Consider the following 14,346-nt stretch of genomic DNA (forward strand, 5'->3'; position numbering starts at 1 on the left):
GATAATTACCGTGTTAGGTGTCGCGGCTAAGTAGCGAGGACACCCTCCTAACTCTGGCGTTCATTGCGAGTATTTCTGTAATTCTTCAAAAGCTCAATATGGTATTATTAATCGCATTCCGCACTGAATTTTCGCAAATCTCGCAAACAAAGGTATTATCAGATTTTAAAATCCAAATAAATGTAATTTAAGGAGTCAATTGGCATTTTGAACTGCAGTGTTTCCCGTAATTAGTGTTTGCAAGTTACTCTGATCAAACGATTGCCTGGAAAACCCTTTGAAAACCAGAGAAAATTGCCTGTGAAAAATCTATAGAACGCGCAGAAAATGTTTATCAGTCACACGCACACACACTTGCAGAGAGTAAGAGAGCGAGAGCACAGCTGTCGCCGGTGCATGTGAATTGCGGCATGTGTGTGCGTGAACTTGAGTGGGAGGCGGAAATATTGGAAAAAATTCCTTCGCTTTTCGGTTTGTTTATATTTAAGTCGCCCATTGATTTTTAACAGGCGCCCGAAAATTTAGTGCCATTTCGGTTCAAAGTGTCGGTTGAGCTGGCCAAACTTTTCAAATTTTCCACTACCTATATTTGTTTAAACTTAAAGTTCAAGGGAACGTAAAATAACTGGTATTTATGTTTAAAAATTTAAGGTTTTTTTTAAAAAGTTAAGCTATTTTAAGTGCTTTAATTTATTTCTATAAATTTAAGTAATATTCTACATATGTTTAGGTTAGATTAAAGATATTTTTGGAAAATAGAACATGAGTAACAAGTCTGATAAGAAAAAAAAACATGTACCCTAAATAGAAACAAAGGAAAGCAGATAAAAACCAATTGCTGCTATTTGTTTAAAAATGTTAAAGAAAATATAAAAAAACAGCAAAAAAAAATTAACATTTTAAAGAAAAACAATTTTTTTTAACAGTCAAAAATCTACTTAATTTGAAATTAACAACTTTGTTATATAACCAATATACCCAATTAGAATCCCATTAGATTTTAAAATATTTAGCCAATAAAAATCCCTGAAATACACCCACAATTTAATTGTTTACTTCTATCCACCCACAGATGTCTTAGCTTAGTGCGATCGCCCCTAAAAAACTAGAACTCCAAAAAGGACACTCAACAACACTCGATAAACCAGAAGCGAAGAACCCTAAAGAGGAGATCCCAGCAAGATGGCCATGTCCAAGGTGATCCGCGTGCTGGAGAAGTCGATTGCCCCCTCGCCGCACAGCGTGCTCCTGGAGCACCGTCACAAGAGCGACAGCATCCTGTTCGAGTCGCACGCGGTGGCCCTGCTCACCCAGCAGGAGACGGATGTGATTAGGAAGCAGTACACCAAGGTGTGCGATGCCTATGGATGTTTAGGTGCCCTCCAACTGAACGCCGGCGAGAGCACCGTGCTGTTCCTCGTCCTGGTCACCGGCTGCGTGTCCATGGGCAAGATCGGCGACATCGAGATCTTCCGGATCACCCAGACCACCTTCGTCTCGCTGCAGAATGCGGCGCCCAACGAGGACAAGATCAGCGAGGTGCGCAAGCTGCTCAACTCGGGCACCTTCTACTTTGCCCACACGAATGCCAGTGCTTCGGCTTCGGGAGGAGGCACTGCGTCGCGATTCGACATTACGCTCTGCGCCCAGCGACGCCAGCGAACGGAGGAGACGGACAATCGGTTCTTCTGGAACCGCATGATGCACATTCACCTCATGCGCTTCGGCATCGACTGCCAGTCCTGGCTGCTCCAAGCCATGTGCGGCTCCGTGGAGGTCCGCACCGTCTATATCGGTGCCAAGCAGGCCCGCGCCGCCATCATTTCCCGGCTGAGCTGCGAGCGCGCCGGCACGCGGTTCAATGTGCGCGGCACCAACGACGAGGGCTACGTGGCCAATTTCGTGGAGACGGAGCAGGTGATCTACGTGGATGGCGATGTTACGAGCTATGTGCAGACCCGCGGCTCAGTGCCGCTCTTCTGGGAGCAGCCCGGCGTTCAGGTGGGCTCCCACAAGGTGAAGCTATCGCGGGGATTTGAGACATCCGCCGCCGCCTTCGATCGGCACATGAGCATGATGCGGCAGCGGTATGGCTACCAGACGATAGTCAATCTGCTGGGCAGCTCGCTGGTCGGCAGCAAGGAGGGCGAGGCCATGCTGAGCAACGAGTTCCAGCGCCACCATGGGATGTCCGCGCACAAGGATGTGCCGCATGTGGTGTTCGACTATCATCAGGAGTGTCGCGGCGGCAACTTCTCGGCGCTGGCCAAGCTCAAGGAGCGCATCGTGGCCTGCGGGGCCAACTACGGCGTCTTCCACGCCTCCGGCGGTCAGGTGCTGCGCGAGCAGTTCGGCGTGGTGCGCACCAATTGCCTGGACTGTCTGGACAGGACGAACTGCGTGCAGACATATCTGGGCCTGGAGACGCTCGGCCTGCAGCTGGAGGCTTTGAAAATGGGCGGCAAGCAGCAGAACATCTCGCGCTTCGAGGAGATCTTCCGCCAGATGTGGATCAACAATGGCAACGAGGTGAGCAAGATCTACGCCGGCACAGGGGCCATCCAGGGAGGTTCCAAATTGATGGATGGAGCAAGATCTGCGGCAAGGACAATTCAAAACAATCTACTGGACAATTCCAAGCAGGTAGGTGGCTTACAAGTGGGCAATTCTCTGGTGAAACTTGAAAAAAACATATTTCTATAAGATTTTGCACTGATATTTGATTGTAATTAGATGAATCCTCAACTGAGCTGGGTAATTTGAGTATCCTTGGATAATTTTCCAGGACACTACCTGTTATATGGACATTCATTTTTTGGTATTTTTTAAAGTGGCTCTTAAACATGCATGTCGCATGCGACAGTCACTTCGATGCCAATAAAAAAATAATCACTCAATATTTTGTAACCAAACCAAATACATTTTAAAGAAGAAAGAACAAGGAACACTATAAAATTTACTGCATTAAAATATTCCTTCACGTTTCGTTACAGTCGAAAGTTAAGCAGGAAGTCCAAAAAGTCACTTCTATTGGTGTCGCGTGCGAAAGATTGATTTTTATTTATATATCTTAAAAACTGGCACATATTTTAGTGCTTATCAAGACCTTTAATTTGAGCCTAGTGCCAAAAGAAAAGAAGATGGAAGATGGTTTTTTCAGCAGAGAATTGCCCAAATATATAATTTATTTTCTGTTACTAAATATCCTTCACTCTTTTAGGAAGCCATTGATGTGCTCTTGGTGGGCTCGACGCTCAGCTCGGAACTGGCGGATCGAGCGCGCATCCTGCTGCCCTCCAACATGCTGCATGCCCCCACCACCGTCTTGCGGGAGCTTTGCAAGCGCTACACGGAGTATGTGCGTCCTCGAATGGCCCGCGTGGCCGTGGGTACCTATAACGTTAATGGAGGCAAGCACTTTCGCAGCATTGTGTTCAAGGATTCGCTGGCCGACTGGCTGTTGGATTGCCATGCTCTTGCCCGCTCCAAGGCACTTGTAGATGTTAATAATCCTTCCGAGAACGTTGATCACCCGGTGGACATCTACGCCATTGGTTTCGAGGAGATTGTGGATCTGAATGCATCCAATATAATGGCCGCCAGCACGGACAACGCCAAGTTGTGGGCCGAGGAGCTGCAGAAGACGATCTCGCGGGACAATGACTACGTGCTGCTCACTTATCAGCAGCTGGTGGGCGTGTGCCTGTACATCTACATCCGGCCGGAGCATGCGCCGCACATCCGGGACGTGGCCATTGATTGCGTGAAGACGGGATTGGGCGGAGCCACGGGGAATAAGGGTGCCTGTGCCATTCGCTTTGTCCTTCACGGCACTTCCATGTGCTTTGTGTGCGCCCACTTTGCAGCCGGTCAGTCGCAGGTGGCGGAGAGGAACGCCGACTATGCGGAGATCACTCGGAAGCTGGCCTTCCCGATGGGCAGGACCCTCAAATCCCACGATTGGGTTTTCTGGTGCGGCGACTTCAACTACCGCATCGACATGGAGAAGGACGAGCTGAAGGAGTGCGTGCGCAATGGAGATTTGCCCACAGTCCTCGAATTCGATCAATTGCGCAAGGAGCAGGAGGCGGGCAATGTGTTTGGCGAGTTCCTCGAGGGAGAAATCGGCTTTGATCCCACATACAAGTACGATCTGTTTAGCGACGACTACGACACGTCGGAGAAGCAGCGTGCGCCCGCCTGGACGGATCGGGTGCTCTGGCGAAGGAGGAAGGCCTTGGCCGAAGGGGATTTCGCCGCCTCAGCCTGGAATCCCGGCAAGCTCATCCACTACGGCCGTTCGGAGCTCAAACAGAGCGATCATCGTCCGGTCATCGCCATTATTGATGCCGAGATCATGGAGATTGATCAGCAGCGTCGACGTGCCGTTTTCGAGCAAGTTATCCGGGATCTGGGTCCACCGGACTCCACAATTGTGGTGCATGTCCTCGAATCCTCTTCAACGGATGAGGATGGACCCACCATCTACGATGAGAACGTAATGTCAGCTTTGATTGCCGAGCTGTCGAAGATGGGCGAGGTCACCTTGGTGCGCTATGTGGAGGACACCATGTGGGTCACCTTCCGGGATGGAGAATCTGCCCTAAATGCAGCTTCCAAAAAGAGCATTCAAGTTTGTGGATTAGACCTTGTTCTAGAGCTGAAGTCAAGCGACTGGCAGCATTTGGTGGACAGCGAGATCGAGCTGTGCACCACCAACACCATACCGCTGTGCGCTAATCCTGCCGAGCATGCGCAGCTGCTGCAGGCCATCACGCCCGAGTTGCCGCAGCGTCCCAAGCAGCCGCCCACACGTCCCCCTGCCCGCCCCCCGATGCCAATGTCGCCAAAGAACTCGCCACGCCACCTGCCGCACGTGGGCGTGATCAGCATTGTGCCCAAGCCGGCGAAGCCACCGATGCCGCCGCAACCGCAATCTCAGCCGCTGATTCCATCGCCGCTTCAGCCGCAACCGGCACCGCCTCGTCCGCCAGCGATGGATAATACGCCATCCTCGAAATCGCAATCTCCCACGGAACTGGCATCGGCCAGTTCGTCGACCTCGTCGTCGGGCAAGGCTTCGCCCACAGCTCCTTCGGCTGTGCTCTCCGGACCGCCGACACCGCCACGCCAAATGCAGAGCAAGCAGACGACGCCCACGCGCCAAGTGGCGTCGCCCAAGGAGGCGATTCCACCCGATTCCACCGCCTACGAGACCGCCAGCAACATTTACGAGGAGATCCAGGAGGATGTGCCGGCGCCACGCCATCCGCCGCCCGCTGGGCCGCCACCGGTGATGGGAGCACAGATGGGTCCGCCGCCACCGCTGCCGAATCGCCGGGGCCCACCACCCATACCAAATAGGAGCGGCAATGTTCCGCCGCTGCCCACGCGACCCGCCAACAACTGAGCATTAAAGCTACGCACACGGGGTTAGTTGAAGCTATTTTATTGGGTATTTTATATCTAATGACTCTGCCTTTTTAGCTCGCTGTCTTGCACTCCGATTGCATTCCGAATCGCTGTATTTAATGTTATATATACTCGAATATATTGGGCCAACCGAGAGGAGGAGGAGGAGGAGAACTCCTGGCAATATCTGCACTTTGCATGGAACCTATGTTACTAGTGTGTTACCTGTTTGTTTGTTTCAAACTAAATTTAACCTAGCTAAAGCCCAAACGACCCCCGTTCTGTTACACTTTTTGTACTTGTTTACCGCTGGCCAGACGTACTCAACCCAATTGCACCGGATTTTGCCGAGGACGAACAATTAATGAAATATCTAAGCGACAAAGTATTAAACTACTCTGCATAAATGTAATGTTTAAATGAATTATAGCCGTACTAGTCAAATTATGAAATAAAAGTATAAACACTGGAACTAAAGGATTGCGATATGAAAACGATATACTTACACAAATATGTATCCATTGTTATTGAACAAAACATTAACTATTATTCCACATTGTTAAACTATCGTTGTAATCGGTCAATTTGAGGCTACCGTTTAGATTTGTGTTTCAGTTGACTAAAAAAGTATATCAATGAAATTGAGATAAAATTGCAAATTGCTCTGTTCAAACGTTGAAGTTACGCCTAAGATTAAATTAATCCCGAATCGAATGACAAACCAATTAGCATACAACACAATAAACAAGTAGTCGCTACTCCAACGGCATACTCGCTAAAAATATTGGGTTTTAATTGGAAATCATTTGTTCTATCTTTCTACTTTTAATGAAATAAAAGCCCTCTTTAAAGGCTCCAACTAACAATCATTTATTAAATGTAATAATTAATGCATTTTTATATAACTTCAGCTCAACTCAAACAGAAACTTAACACCGGAAGCTGGAACTCTGAGTAAGCCTCGTATAGCTGGAACCACTAGAACCACTTGGGCAGAGCGTCGTGCGGCAGATTCTTGTGGTTGGGCAGCGCCGTGCAAGGACGCTGTTGGCGCCAGAACTCCTGCCGCTTGTTGAGGAACTCCACCGCCTCCCGTGCGTAGGCCGATATGCTCTCCGTGTTGGTGTCGGCACGCACCAAGTCGGGATGGAGCAGCAGCTTCTCCAGATACTCCTTGTCCACGCACAGTTCGCCCAGCAGCTTGCGGGCATTGCGACGCTCCAGATCCGCTCGACTGGGCTTCTGGCGAACCCTGGCACTGGTTCCTGTTGCTCCCTGAGACTTGGGCGTATCTTCTCCCGATTTCCGGGACTTTCCACTCTTGGGAACGGATGCAGAAGGTGCTCCTGGCACCGGTCCCGGCTTGGTGCCGATCGTGTTCTCGATGGCCTCTTGCGTCTTTTGAACTCCCAACCGAAATAAGGCTAGCTCTGGACGAGCCCGCAATCCGCGGTGGAAGAACATCAGGCTCTGCTCGAACTGACCCAGGTAGTACAGCGACTCGGCCTTCTGGTAGATGGCCCGAATGTTGTTCTTGTCCTCCCCCAAAGCCGTTTCCGCATCCTGCAGAGCCTTGGAAGCCTCGCCGAGCAGCAAGTAGCATTTGCTGCGCGAAATCAAGGCGTTGATGTCGGTGCTATTTAGCTCTAGGGCCTGTAAAAATAGAAAACATTTGAGTTAGTCAAATAATTGTTGTGTTTATAAACTAGAAAGCACGTTCTTTTACTTTCTTATAAATTAATGCGTATTAATATTTGTATTAAAACGAGAAACCTTGTTCTAAACTTTGTAAAACCTATGTATAGTGTTCTTAAAGTTCCTTGATTACTTTATCGTTTTTTTTTTTAAATTATTGTAATTGATTTAAAATTAGATCTATTGGCTTTAAAGGATAAAGATCAATCTTTATACCTTTTATATTGATAAGTAATTACTAAAATAAGTGTATTAATATTTTAACTTTTTTATAGAGAATGGATTAGGATTAAAGCTCTTCATTTGTTGTAAACTTTGTAAAATCTGTGTACAGAGTTCTTAAAGTTTCTTAATTACTTTATCGTTATTTTTAAAATTTCTGTAATACATTTTAGATTAGATCTATTGGCTTTAGAGGATAAAGATCAGTTTTATATTGATTAGAAATTACTAAAATAATAATAATATTTTACCTTTTTATAAAGGAAGGATCAGGAGTGAAGCTCTTAATTTGTTTAGTAATATATAGAATACGTATAATCTTAATAGTAAGACCCGTAGAACCTTGTTTCTAATACATTTAAATCCATTAAAGATGGAAGATTAGTCTTTATATCTAATCATATTTTAACTTTAGTATAGAGAAGGTATCTAGATTATAGCTCTAAATTTATAATTTTAATTGTAAAACCAGTAGCACCTTGCAGAAGAAGTGGATGGCGTTTTCGGGATTGGCGTTTTTGATCTCCTTGAGACCCAAAGCGATGACCGAGCTGATGTCCGCTTCGTCGGGAATGAGCAAAGCCTCATTCCGATCCTGTTTCTGCTTGATCTGCAGACTCTGTTTGATGTCGAATGCCCCGGCGCTCACAGCAGCTGCTCGATCCTTGTCCGTGTAGAAGTCCACAAAGTTCTCCTTGGGCTTCTTCTTCTTGGCGATCTGCTCCTCGATCTTCTTGCGGGCGGCCTTCAGTTCGGCTTCGATGCGATTGCCTCGCTTGCCACCGGCACCGTCGCCACCTGCTCCTCCGCCGGCTCCTCCGTCATCCGCCTGCTTGCCATCTCGTCCGCCGCCTCGTCCACCACGACCCTCCGTCGACTCGCGTCTCTCCCAGATGGGCGGCTTGTGGGAACGACCCTTGGAGCGTCGATTGGCCTCGTCCTGGGACTCCTCCTCCGCCGCTGCTCCTGTGCGGATGAAGCTCTGCAGCAGCTCCTGCTCCTTGTCCACCGCTAGGATGGTGTTCAGCACGTTCGACATACTCTTGTGGTATTCTTACGCAATCGCTGGTGAAGGAACAAGGAGCAAAGGTACAACTACTGACCAAATAACTAGCCGATTGATTGGTTCAATGGATGGGCTGTTGCCAGGAAACTGGCGCCTCCAAATGGGTTAGCAATCGATAACAAAGCAACCATGCGTGCCAGGCGCCAGGTGTTGGATATCAGGTGTCGTGTTTTTTTTGGCGGTGTGAATGCCAAGAACAATGGCCTCCATGTGGGTCGCGACCTTGAGGCTGCCCCATTCCAAGGTGAAGCTGGCATGATCCTTTTTATATCACTTTTTCTTGTAAACATGATGGGCTTATGTGGCGTATGAGAAATATTTGTTCCAAATTTGAAACCTTTAATTATGAACAATGGTTTTTCAAAATTCGTTCTTTTTTGTATAATACAATTAATTAATTAATTAATATAATATAATTATCATAAATTGTTCAAAATCTTTCACTAAAATAAGTTTACAAAGGTAAATCATCTTTGGCATATTACAGTACACTATCATAATAATGATTATTTTTGAATTAAAACTTAAAAACTTATTTGTTAATTAAAGTTTAATGGTTATTGTTGTTTTGGTGATAATTAATGATTACCCGTTAGTCCGAGCATGTCAAACTGTGTTATGTGGGCAAAAATAATCTTTCCAGTTTTGCAGTCACTGTGCTAAGCTAAACACTGAAAAACAGATGGCGTGTTTGTTTATTGTGACAGGTACAAAAAGCACTGCATTTTTACTTTTCCGAAATCTTAAAAGATGTGGCCGCCAGACACATTTTAAAATCTCTTAGGGCGATTGTGGGCTTTAGGGGGGCGTGGCACCTCGATAAAAGAATATACATTATTAATCGCAACGTTCTATGTTTTAGTTTCCGAGATCTCATACAGACAGATGGACATGAATAATATATTTAAAATTAGCACTCAAAATTCTAAAGAGCACTTCAATATAAAAATATACTAAAATTTTGTCAATTTAAAACAAAACACGAACGCACAGCCAATAAATTTGTTCAACTTGTGTTGGCATATAACACTTCGTGTGGTAGAATATTAGAAGTGAAATTTTAGAAATCGCTATAAAGGCGGGAACTGCGATTTGGGGACTCAGTATCTAGAGCGATATTGGCAAGTGGGAACTTGTCTACTTAAGCTTTGATTGCAAATAACAAAAAATCAATTTTACAATGCTGATTAACGGACTTTCCTGTCAGAAGCTTCTGGTCTTCATTGCCTGCATTTTCGTGGCATTGGACACTGCCGACGCTATTCAGTGTCTAAAGGGATATACCTACAGACATGGCCACTGCCAAAAGAAGAAGAATTAAATCTTAAAACTCTCATCGAAAGAACTTGTTTCGAAAATGCTTTGAGAATGAAATATATAAATACAAAATGAAAGTTTATGTTAAATTTTTGGTTCAAAGAAAACAAATTAACTTTTTGCCTATGATAATAAGAACTAGTAATCTCTGAATAAATATAATTTGTTACCCAAAAATCAAAATTGGACAGCCCTGACCAAATTTTGATTTTTTAAAAAATGTAGGAAGTAATGTCTACTAATAAGCCATATCTAGATTATCGGGCAAAAATCTTGTTTATCATTATGAAATGTTTTTGATATACCATACAACCTTTTGAAAAATATCAGAGGTTGCCCGCAAGTACGCAAAACTAGGGAACATTTAAAAATGGCGACCTCCAATCATAATGGGAGTTAAGGATGGGGAATGCATTTGGTGTGCAAAATTTGCAATTTGCAGCGAGCTGGCAAAAAAACAGTTAAGTATTTTTGCCCAGGAAATACAAAAAGCAAATATATTTTTAGGTAGGCCATAAAATATTTTAAAAAATAATTTTATCAGAAAGTAAAGAGAAAATTTAAAACTAAAGACGAGCCGCTTAGGAAGATACTGATGATATTCGACTTAGGTTCGAAATACACACAGCAATTTAACAATGGGAAATCGAAGACTTTGCTGGTCCAAGCTTTTGCTTTTGATTGTCTTGCTGAGCCTTGCTTTTTTTCTAAATGGTGCGAATATTTTGTATGGAGGAACGATATATGGAAAAGGACTAGTGCATGAAATGTCCGATCGGAACAACCCTTACAGTTAATTATCACTGCCGCAAGATGGCCTAGACTTTCTTATAAAAGTTAATTTAATGTATCCCAATTTAATAACACAGGCCGACAAAATGTGACATGGGTCGATGTCCAGGCCTGCAACCATTTTATTTCGATAAATTAGGCTTTTCTAAGCATAAGTTGCCACTACGCCTATAGTCCATCAGCTCTGGTATTTACGGTATCTTTAATTTAAGAAAATCACAAATTTTCTTCGGCTTTTGGGATATATCTTCAAGAGTGGTCAACCAATTTTGGTAATCTTTTCGGAATTAAATAGTTACATGTCTATTTTATACGGTCGTTTTGGAAAATTCAATCTAAGTCAACCACAAGAGGAGGTGGGCGCATTCAAAATTTTAAAGTCACAGCAAAGTTTAAAAATCTTCATTTGTGAACAGCGTTTAAGAATTAAATAAAAATATTTTCTTCAACAATGCATTTTTGATCCAAAAACACCTTATGTCCTTACTGTTTAGGACACTCATCAGGTTTTTGTGAATTGTTTTGGAATTTTTAAAATTGTTTTTCTTACTTCCTTCACAGTGACGATTCACAAACAGTGCCCAAACCTGTCACAATTTTAAATAACATATTTCTAAACGATCTAAGTAGTTTTGCTTTGAATATAAGCACATGAGCGTAGCCTACTAATCTTTGGGGGCTGAAATGACTGAAGTCTAATCCCCCTCTAGCTTTTAACTTACGCCCATGTATAAATATTTTTAAAGCAAAGGTTACTTGTGCTCAAAAATAGTTATTCGTTACGTAAAATAGTGACAGTTTTGGGCACTGTTTGTGAATCGTCACTGTGAAGGAAGTAAGAAAAACAATTTTAAAAAACCCAAAACAATTCACAAAAACCTGATGAGTGTCCTAAAAATTAAGGACATAAGGTGTCTTTGGATCAAAAATGCATTGTAGAAGAAAATATTTTATATAATTTTTAAACGCTGTTCACAAAGGAAGATTTTTAAACTTTGCTGTGACTTTAAAATTTTTAAAGGGGCCAACCTCCTCTTGTGGTTGACTTAGATTGAATTTTCCAAAACGACCGTATAAAAGAGACATGTAACTATTTAATTCCGAAAAGATTACCAAAATGTGTTGACCACTCTTGAAGATATATCCCAAAAGCCGAAGAAAATTTGTGATTTTCTTAAATTTAAGATACCGCAAATACCAGAGCTGATGGACTATAGGCGTAGTGGCAACTTATGCTTAGAAAAGCCTCATTTATCGAAATAAAATGGTGGCAGGCCTGGACACCGACCCATGTCACATTTTGTCGGCCTGTGTAATTTATAAGGGTTACCTCATTTTGGGTATCATTATTTTAACTGAAATCTACACCCAGAAAAAAAAATGACCTAAAATGTCAAAAAATGGCCTAGAACTTAGGTAAAATTGGCCTAAAACTGGAGCTAAGTCCTTGAATGGCCTAAAATTAAGGATTGTATGACCTAAAATGTTAGGCCATTAATGGCCTAAAATGGGGTAATTTTTGGCCTAGATTTTAGGTAATACGCTGCCTTAAAATATGAGAAAACCCTATCCAAAATTTTAGGCTTTCTTTGGCCTAAAAATTTGTACTGAAAAATGTTTCATATTATAAAGTAAATACAGAGAAATTTATAGCTAACTCGAGGTCAATGTCGGCTTAGTCTTCAAGAAGTCGCCATTATTCCAACACACAAAAACGAGCGAAGAGGCTTCACTGTTCAGCAGTGAAATCGCTGTTTTATTCAACGATCGAAGTGGGTTACCATGCAAGCCGCGCTATAACTGGTTGGGAATTATAGCGTCGCTAGAACGGTATCAGAGTTCCGTGCAAATTTTTTTAGGTAAAATGCATTAATTTTAAGGAATACGATGACCTAAAATATTAGGCTATACGGGACCTAAATAGTAGGGCAAATATACCAAAAATTAAAATTTTTAGGCAGTACATGACCTAAAAATGAACTTTTAGTCCATTTAAAATGTTATAGGCTATGCATGACCTAAAATGTTGTCCATCATTTTTCTGGGTGTATGGTTTACTCAGTGTTTTACATTGTCTTCTAGGACAGTTCTCGGTTTCGTTTCTTACCAACAATGAAATTGAACGCACCTGATTATATCCGAACAGAGCCTTTTCGTACGCCCGTACTTTCATGTGGTTATTAGACTGATCGCATAGCAGTTTTATATTGGTCTCAATCTCTTCGAGAGTATCAACCTTCGGTTTCTTGCGCGGCATTTTGAACTTGGTCTTGTGGCGGAGATATAGAACTAAGCAGATCCCGAACTAAATAGTAGTTTCACATTTTTCACTTCTTGGAGCTTCGAATTTGTCCTCCGGTCTTAAAAATTGACGTCTGTTCGCGACGCTTGACGTTGAGCAACTGAGTTGCCCGCCTTCAATTTACATTTGGCCCGACTTGGTCTCGGTTCGAGACTTACCAAACCACGACCCATCACCAACTCCTACTCCTGCTCCTCGCTTTTCTTTACTTTGTATGCCAGTTTACATGCGCTGACAAGCAGCAATAAACTTCAATAAAGTTTCATTAATATCTCAACAAACCCTTCTGGGCACTCGGAGAAATACCTATAATAATAATAACCATATTGTTCCAAACTGTTTAAAATTGTTTTTATTATCAAACCAAATAAGATCAACTTTCAAATTTATAAAGGGGAGTAGGAGATTTTATTTTCTGGTAATTAAAAAGGAATTTTCTAAAATTACACAGTTTTGTTAAATTTTTTTAATGATAATAAATATTAAAGTTTAGAAATAAATTCTTAAGTGTAAAATTTTTAAATTGTTTTTTAATGTTTTTAAATATTATTAAATGCCGTTGCAATATTACATTTTAATGGGTTGTATTTTTCTCTGTGCAGGGTCTCTGGATCGCTGGGGAAAGGGGGCCCACCGCATTTACACGCAGTTAATTGAAGCAATCAAAATTAAACCCCAACTCGGGTCAGAGGAGTCACGCACCCGAATCCAGCTGATAAGAGAAGGCCAACGGCGGAGTCAGACAATCGATTTGCAGCAGGAGCAGGTGAAACCCATTTCGTAGCACCACGAACGAAAGTATTGGTATGGGAAAATACATTCGCCAGTTAAGGACATTTATTTCGACAAATTTATGAACCCCAACAAATTGCTATTAATTTTCCGGTATTGTTTTTAGAGTAAATAAATAAGCTTGATGTTTGAGCAGGTCGTAAAGAGTGGAGCACGTGAAGGAACTGCTGTTCCTTGTGCCTGGCTGGCTGGCTGAATGGTGGGTGGTGCTTCCTCCGTTTCGGGAGGTTGGTGGTTTTGGCCTGGTCTTGCGTGTGCCAGCCTCATTTCGACAGCGGCTGGCAACCTTCGCGGTGGCGTGACGAAACAATTTTATTTGTCCTGCCCTCGTAACGGTGGCCTGGATGAGGAGGTGGATCTGTAGCTGGAGGTGGAACCGGAGGTGGGCCGCCATTTGTGGCCTACTCCCCTCCGTTTGATTCCCTGGCAGATGGGCTGTCGGAAATTATGATATTTGCATTTGCTCAAGTTGCTCCGCTTCGGAGGAGGAGGGAAAAGGGGAGCCCAGACCTTAATGCCGACTCGCGTTTACGACAACTCCAATTGAACAGACACGACCTCCGATTGTAATGGCTTAGTTTCCAGATTGGAGCAGATCGCATGCAAGGCACCGAGCGCCCAAACCTGTTGAATGCGAAATGGATTCGCCCCCAAGCGAATGGGGCCACCTAACATCAAATGGAATCAAATATGGGATGATAATACACTTTTGTGCAGGACATTTCCACATTATACCGAACAAATTATT

General features: G+C 43.5%; 2 protein-coding genes across 5 annotated transcripts; one reads left to right on the forward strand and one right to left on the reverse strand.

The window, feature by feature from the left end:
* Positions 1-85: 85 nt before the first annotated feature.
* Synj (synaptojanin) lies at positions 86-6,194 on the forward strand. Of its 3 annotated transcripts, none has more exons than XM_017141289.3 (4): positions 86-152; positions 1,073-2,643; positions 3,221-5,432; positions 5,488-6,194. In XM_017141289.3, the coding sequence occupies exons 2-3, from the start codon at positions 1,183-1,185 to the stop codon at positions 5,408-5,410; spliced, it is 3,651 nt and encodes a 1,216-aa protein (XP_016996778.2). In that variant the 5' UTR covers positions 86-152; positions 1,073-1,182; the 3' UTR covers positions 5,411-5,432; positions 5,488-6,194. The 3 variants fall into 3 exon arrangements, with proteins under 3 accessions (XP_016996778.2, XP_070068967.1, XP_070068968.1); XM_070212866.1 differs by lacking the exon at positions 86-152 and adding an exon at positions 280-471; XM_070212867.1 differs by lacking the exon at positions 86-152 and adding an exon at positions 526-628.
* A 69-nt stretch (positions 6,195-6,263) lies between these two features.
* Positions 6,264-12,920, reverse strand: LOC108057143 (outer dynein arm-docking complex subunit 4). Of its 2 annotated transcripts, none has more exons than XM_070213279.1 (2): positions 12,633-12,920; positions 6,264-7,065 (listed from the first exon to the last, which is right to left on the reverse strand). In XM_070213279.1, exons 1-2 carry the CDS (start codon positions 12,759-12,761, stop codon positions 6,391-6,393), a joined length of 804 nt encoding a protein of 267 aa, XP_070069380.1. In that variant the 5' UTR covers positions 12,762-12,920; the 3' UTR covers positions 6,264-6,390. The 2 variants fall into 2 exon arrangements, with proteins under 2 accessions (XP_070069380.1, XP_016996781.2); XM_017141292.3 differs by lacking the exon at positions 12,633-12,920 and adding an exon at positions 7,808-8,708.
* Between the last annotated feature and the right edge of the window lie 1,426 nt (positions 12,921-14,346).

This window comes from Drosophila takahashii, chromosome 2R (assembly GCF_030179915.1).
Source record: "Drosophila takahashii strain IR98-3 E-12201 chromosome 2R, DtakHiC1v2, whole genome shotgun sequence".
NCBI classification, from domain to species: Eukaryota; Metazoa; Arthropoda; class Insecta; order Diptera; family Drosophilidae; genus Drosophila; species Drosophila takahashii.

Excerpts from the sequence above, each read along its gene's own strand:
- LOC108057143 (XM_017141292.3), bottom strand. The coding sequence starts at position 8,368 with ATGTCGAACGTGCTGAACACCATCCTAGCGGTGGACAAGGAGCAGGAG. Across the intron at positions 7,066-7,807 it reads CCATCCACTTCTTCTGCAAG|GCCCTAGAGCTAAATAGCAC; the intron begins GTGCTACTGGTT and ends CTATTTTTACAG.
- Synj (XM_017141289.3), top strand. The coding sequence starts at position 1,183 with ATGGCCATGTCCAAGGTGATCCGCGTGCTGGAGAAGTCGATTGCCCCC. Across the intron at positions 2,644-3,220 it reads TACTGGACAATTCCAAGCAG|GAAGCCATTGATGTGCTCTT; the intron begins GTAGGTGGCTTA and ends TCACTCTTTTAG.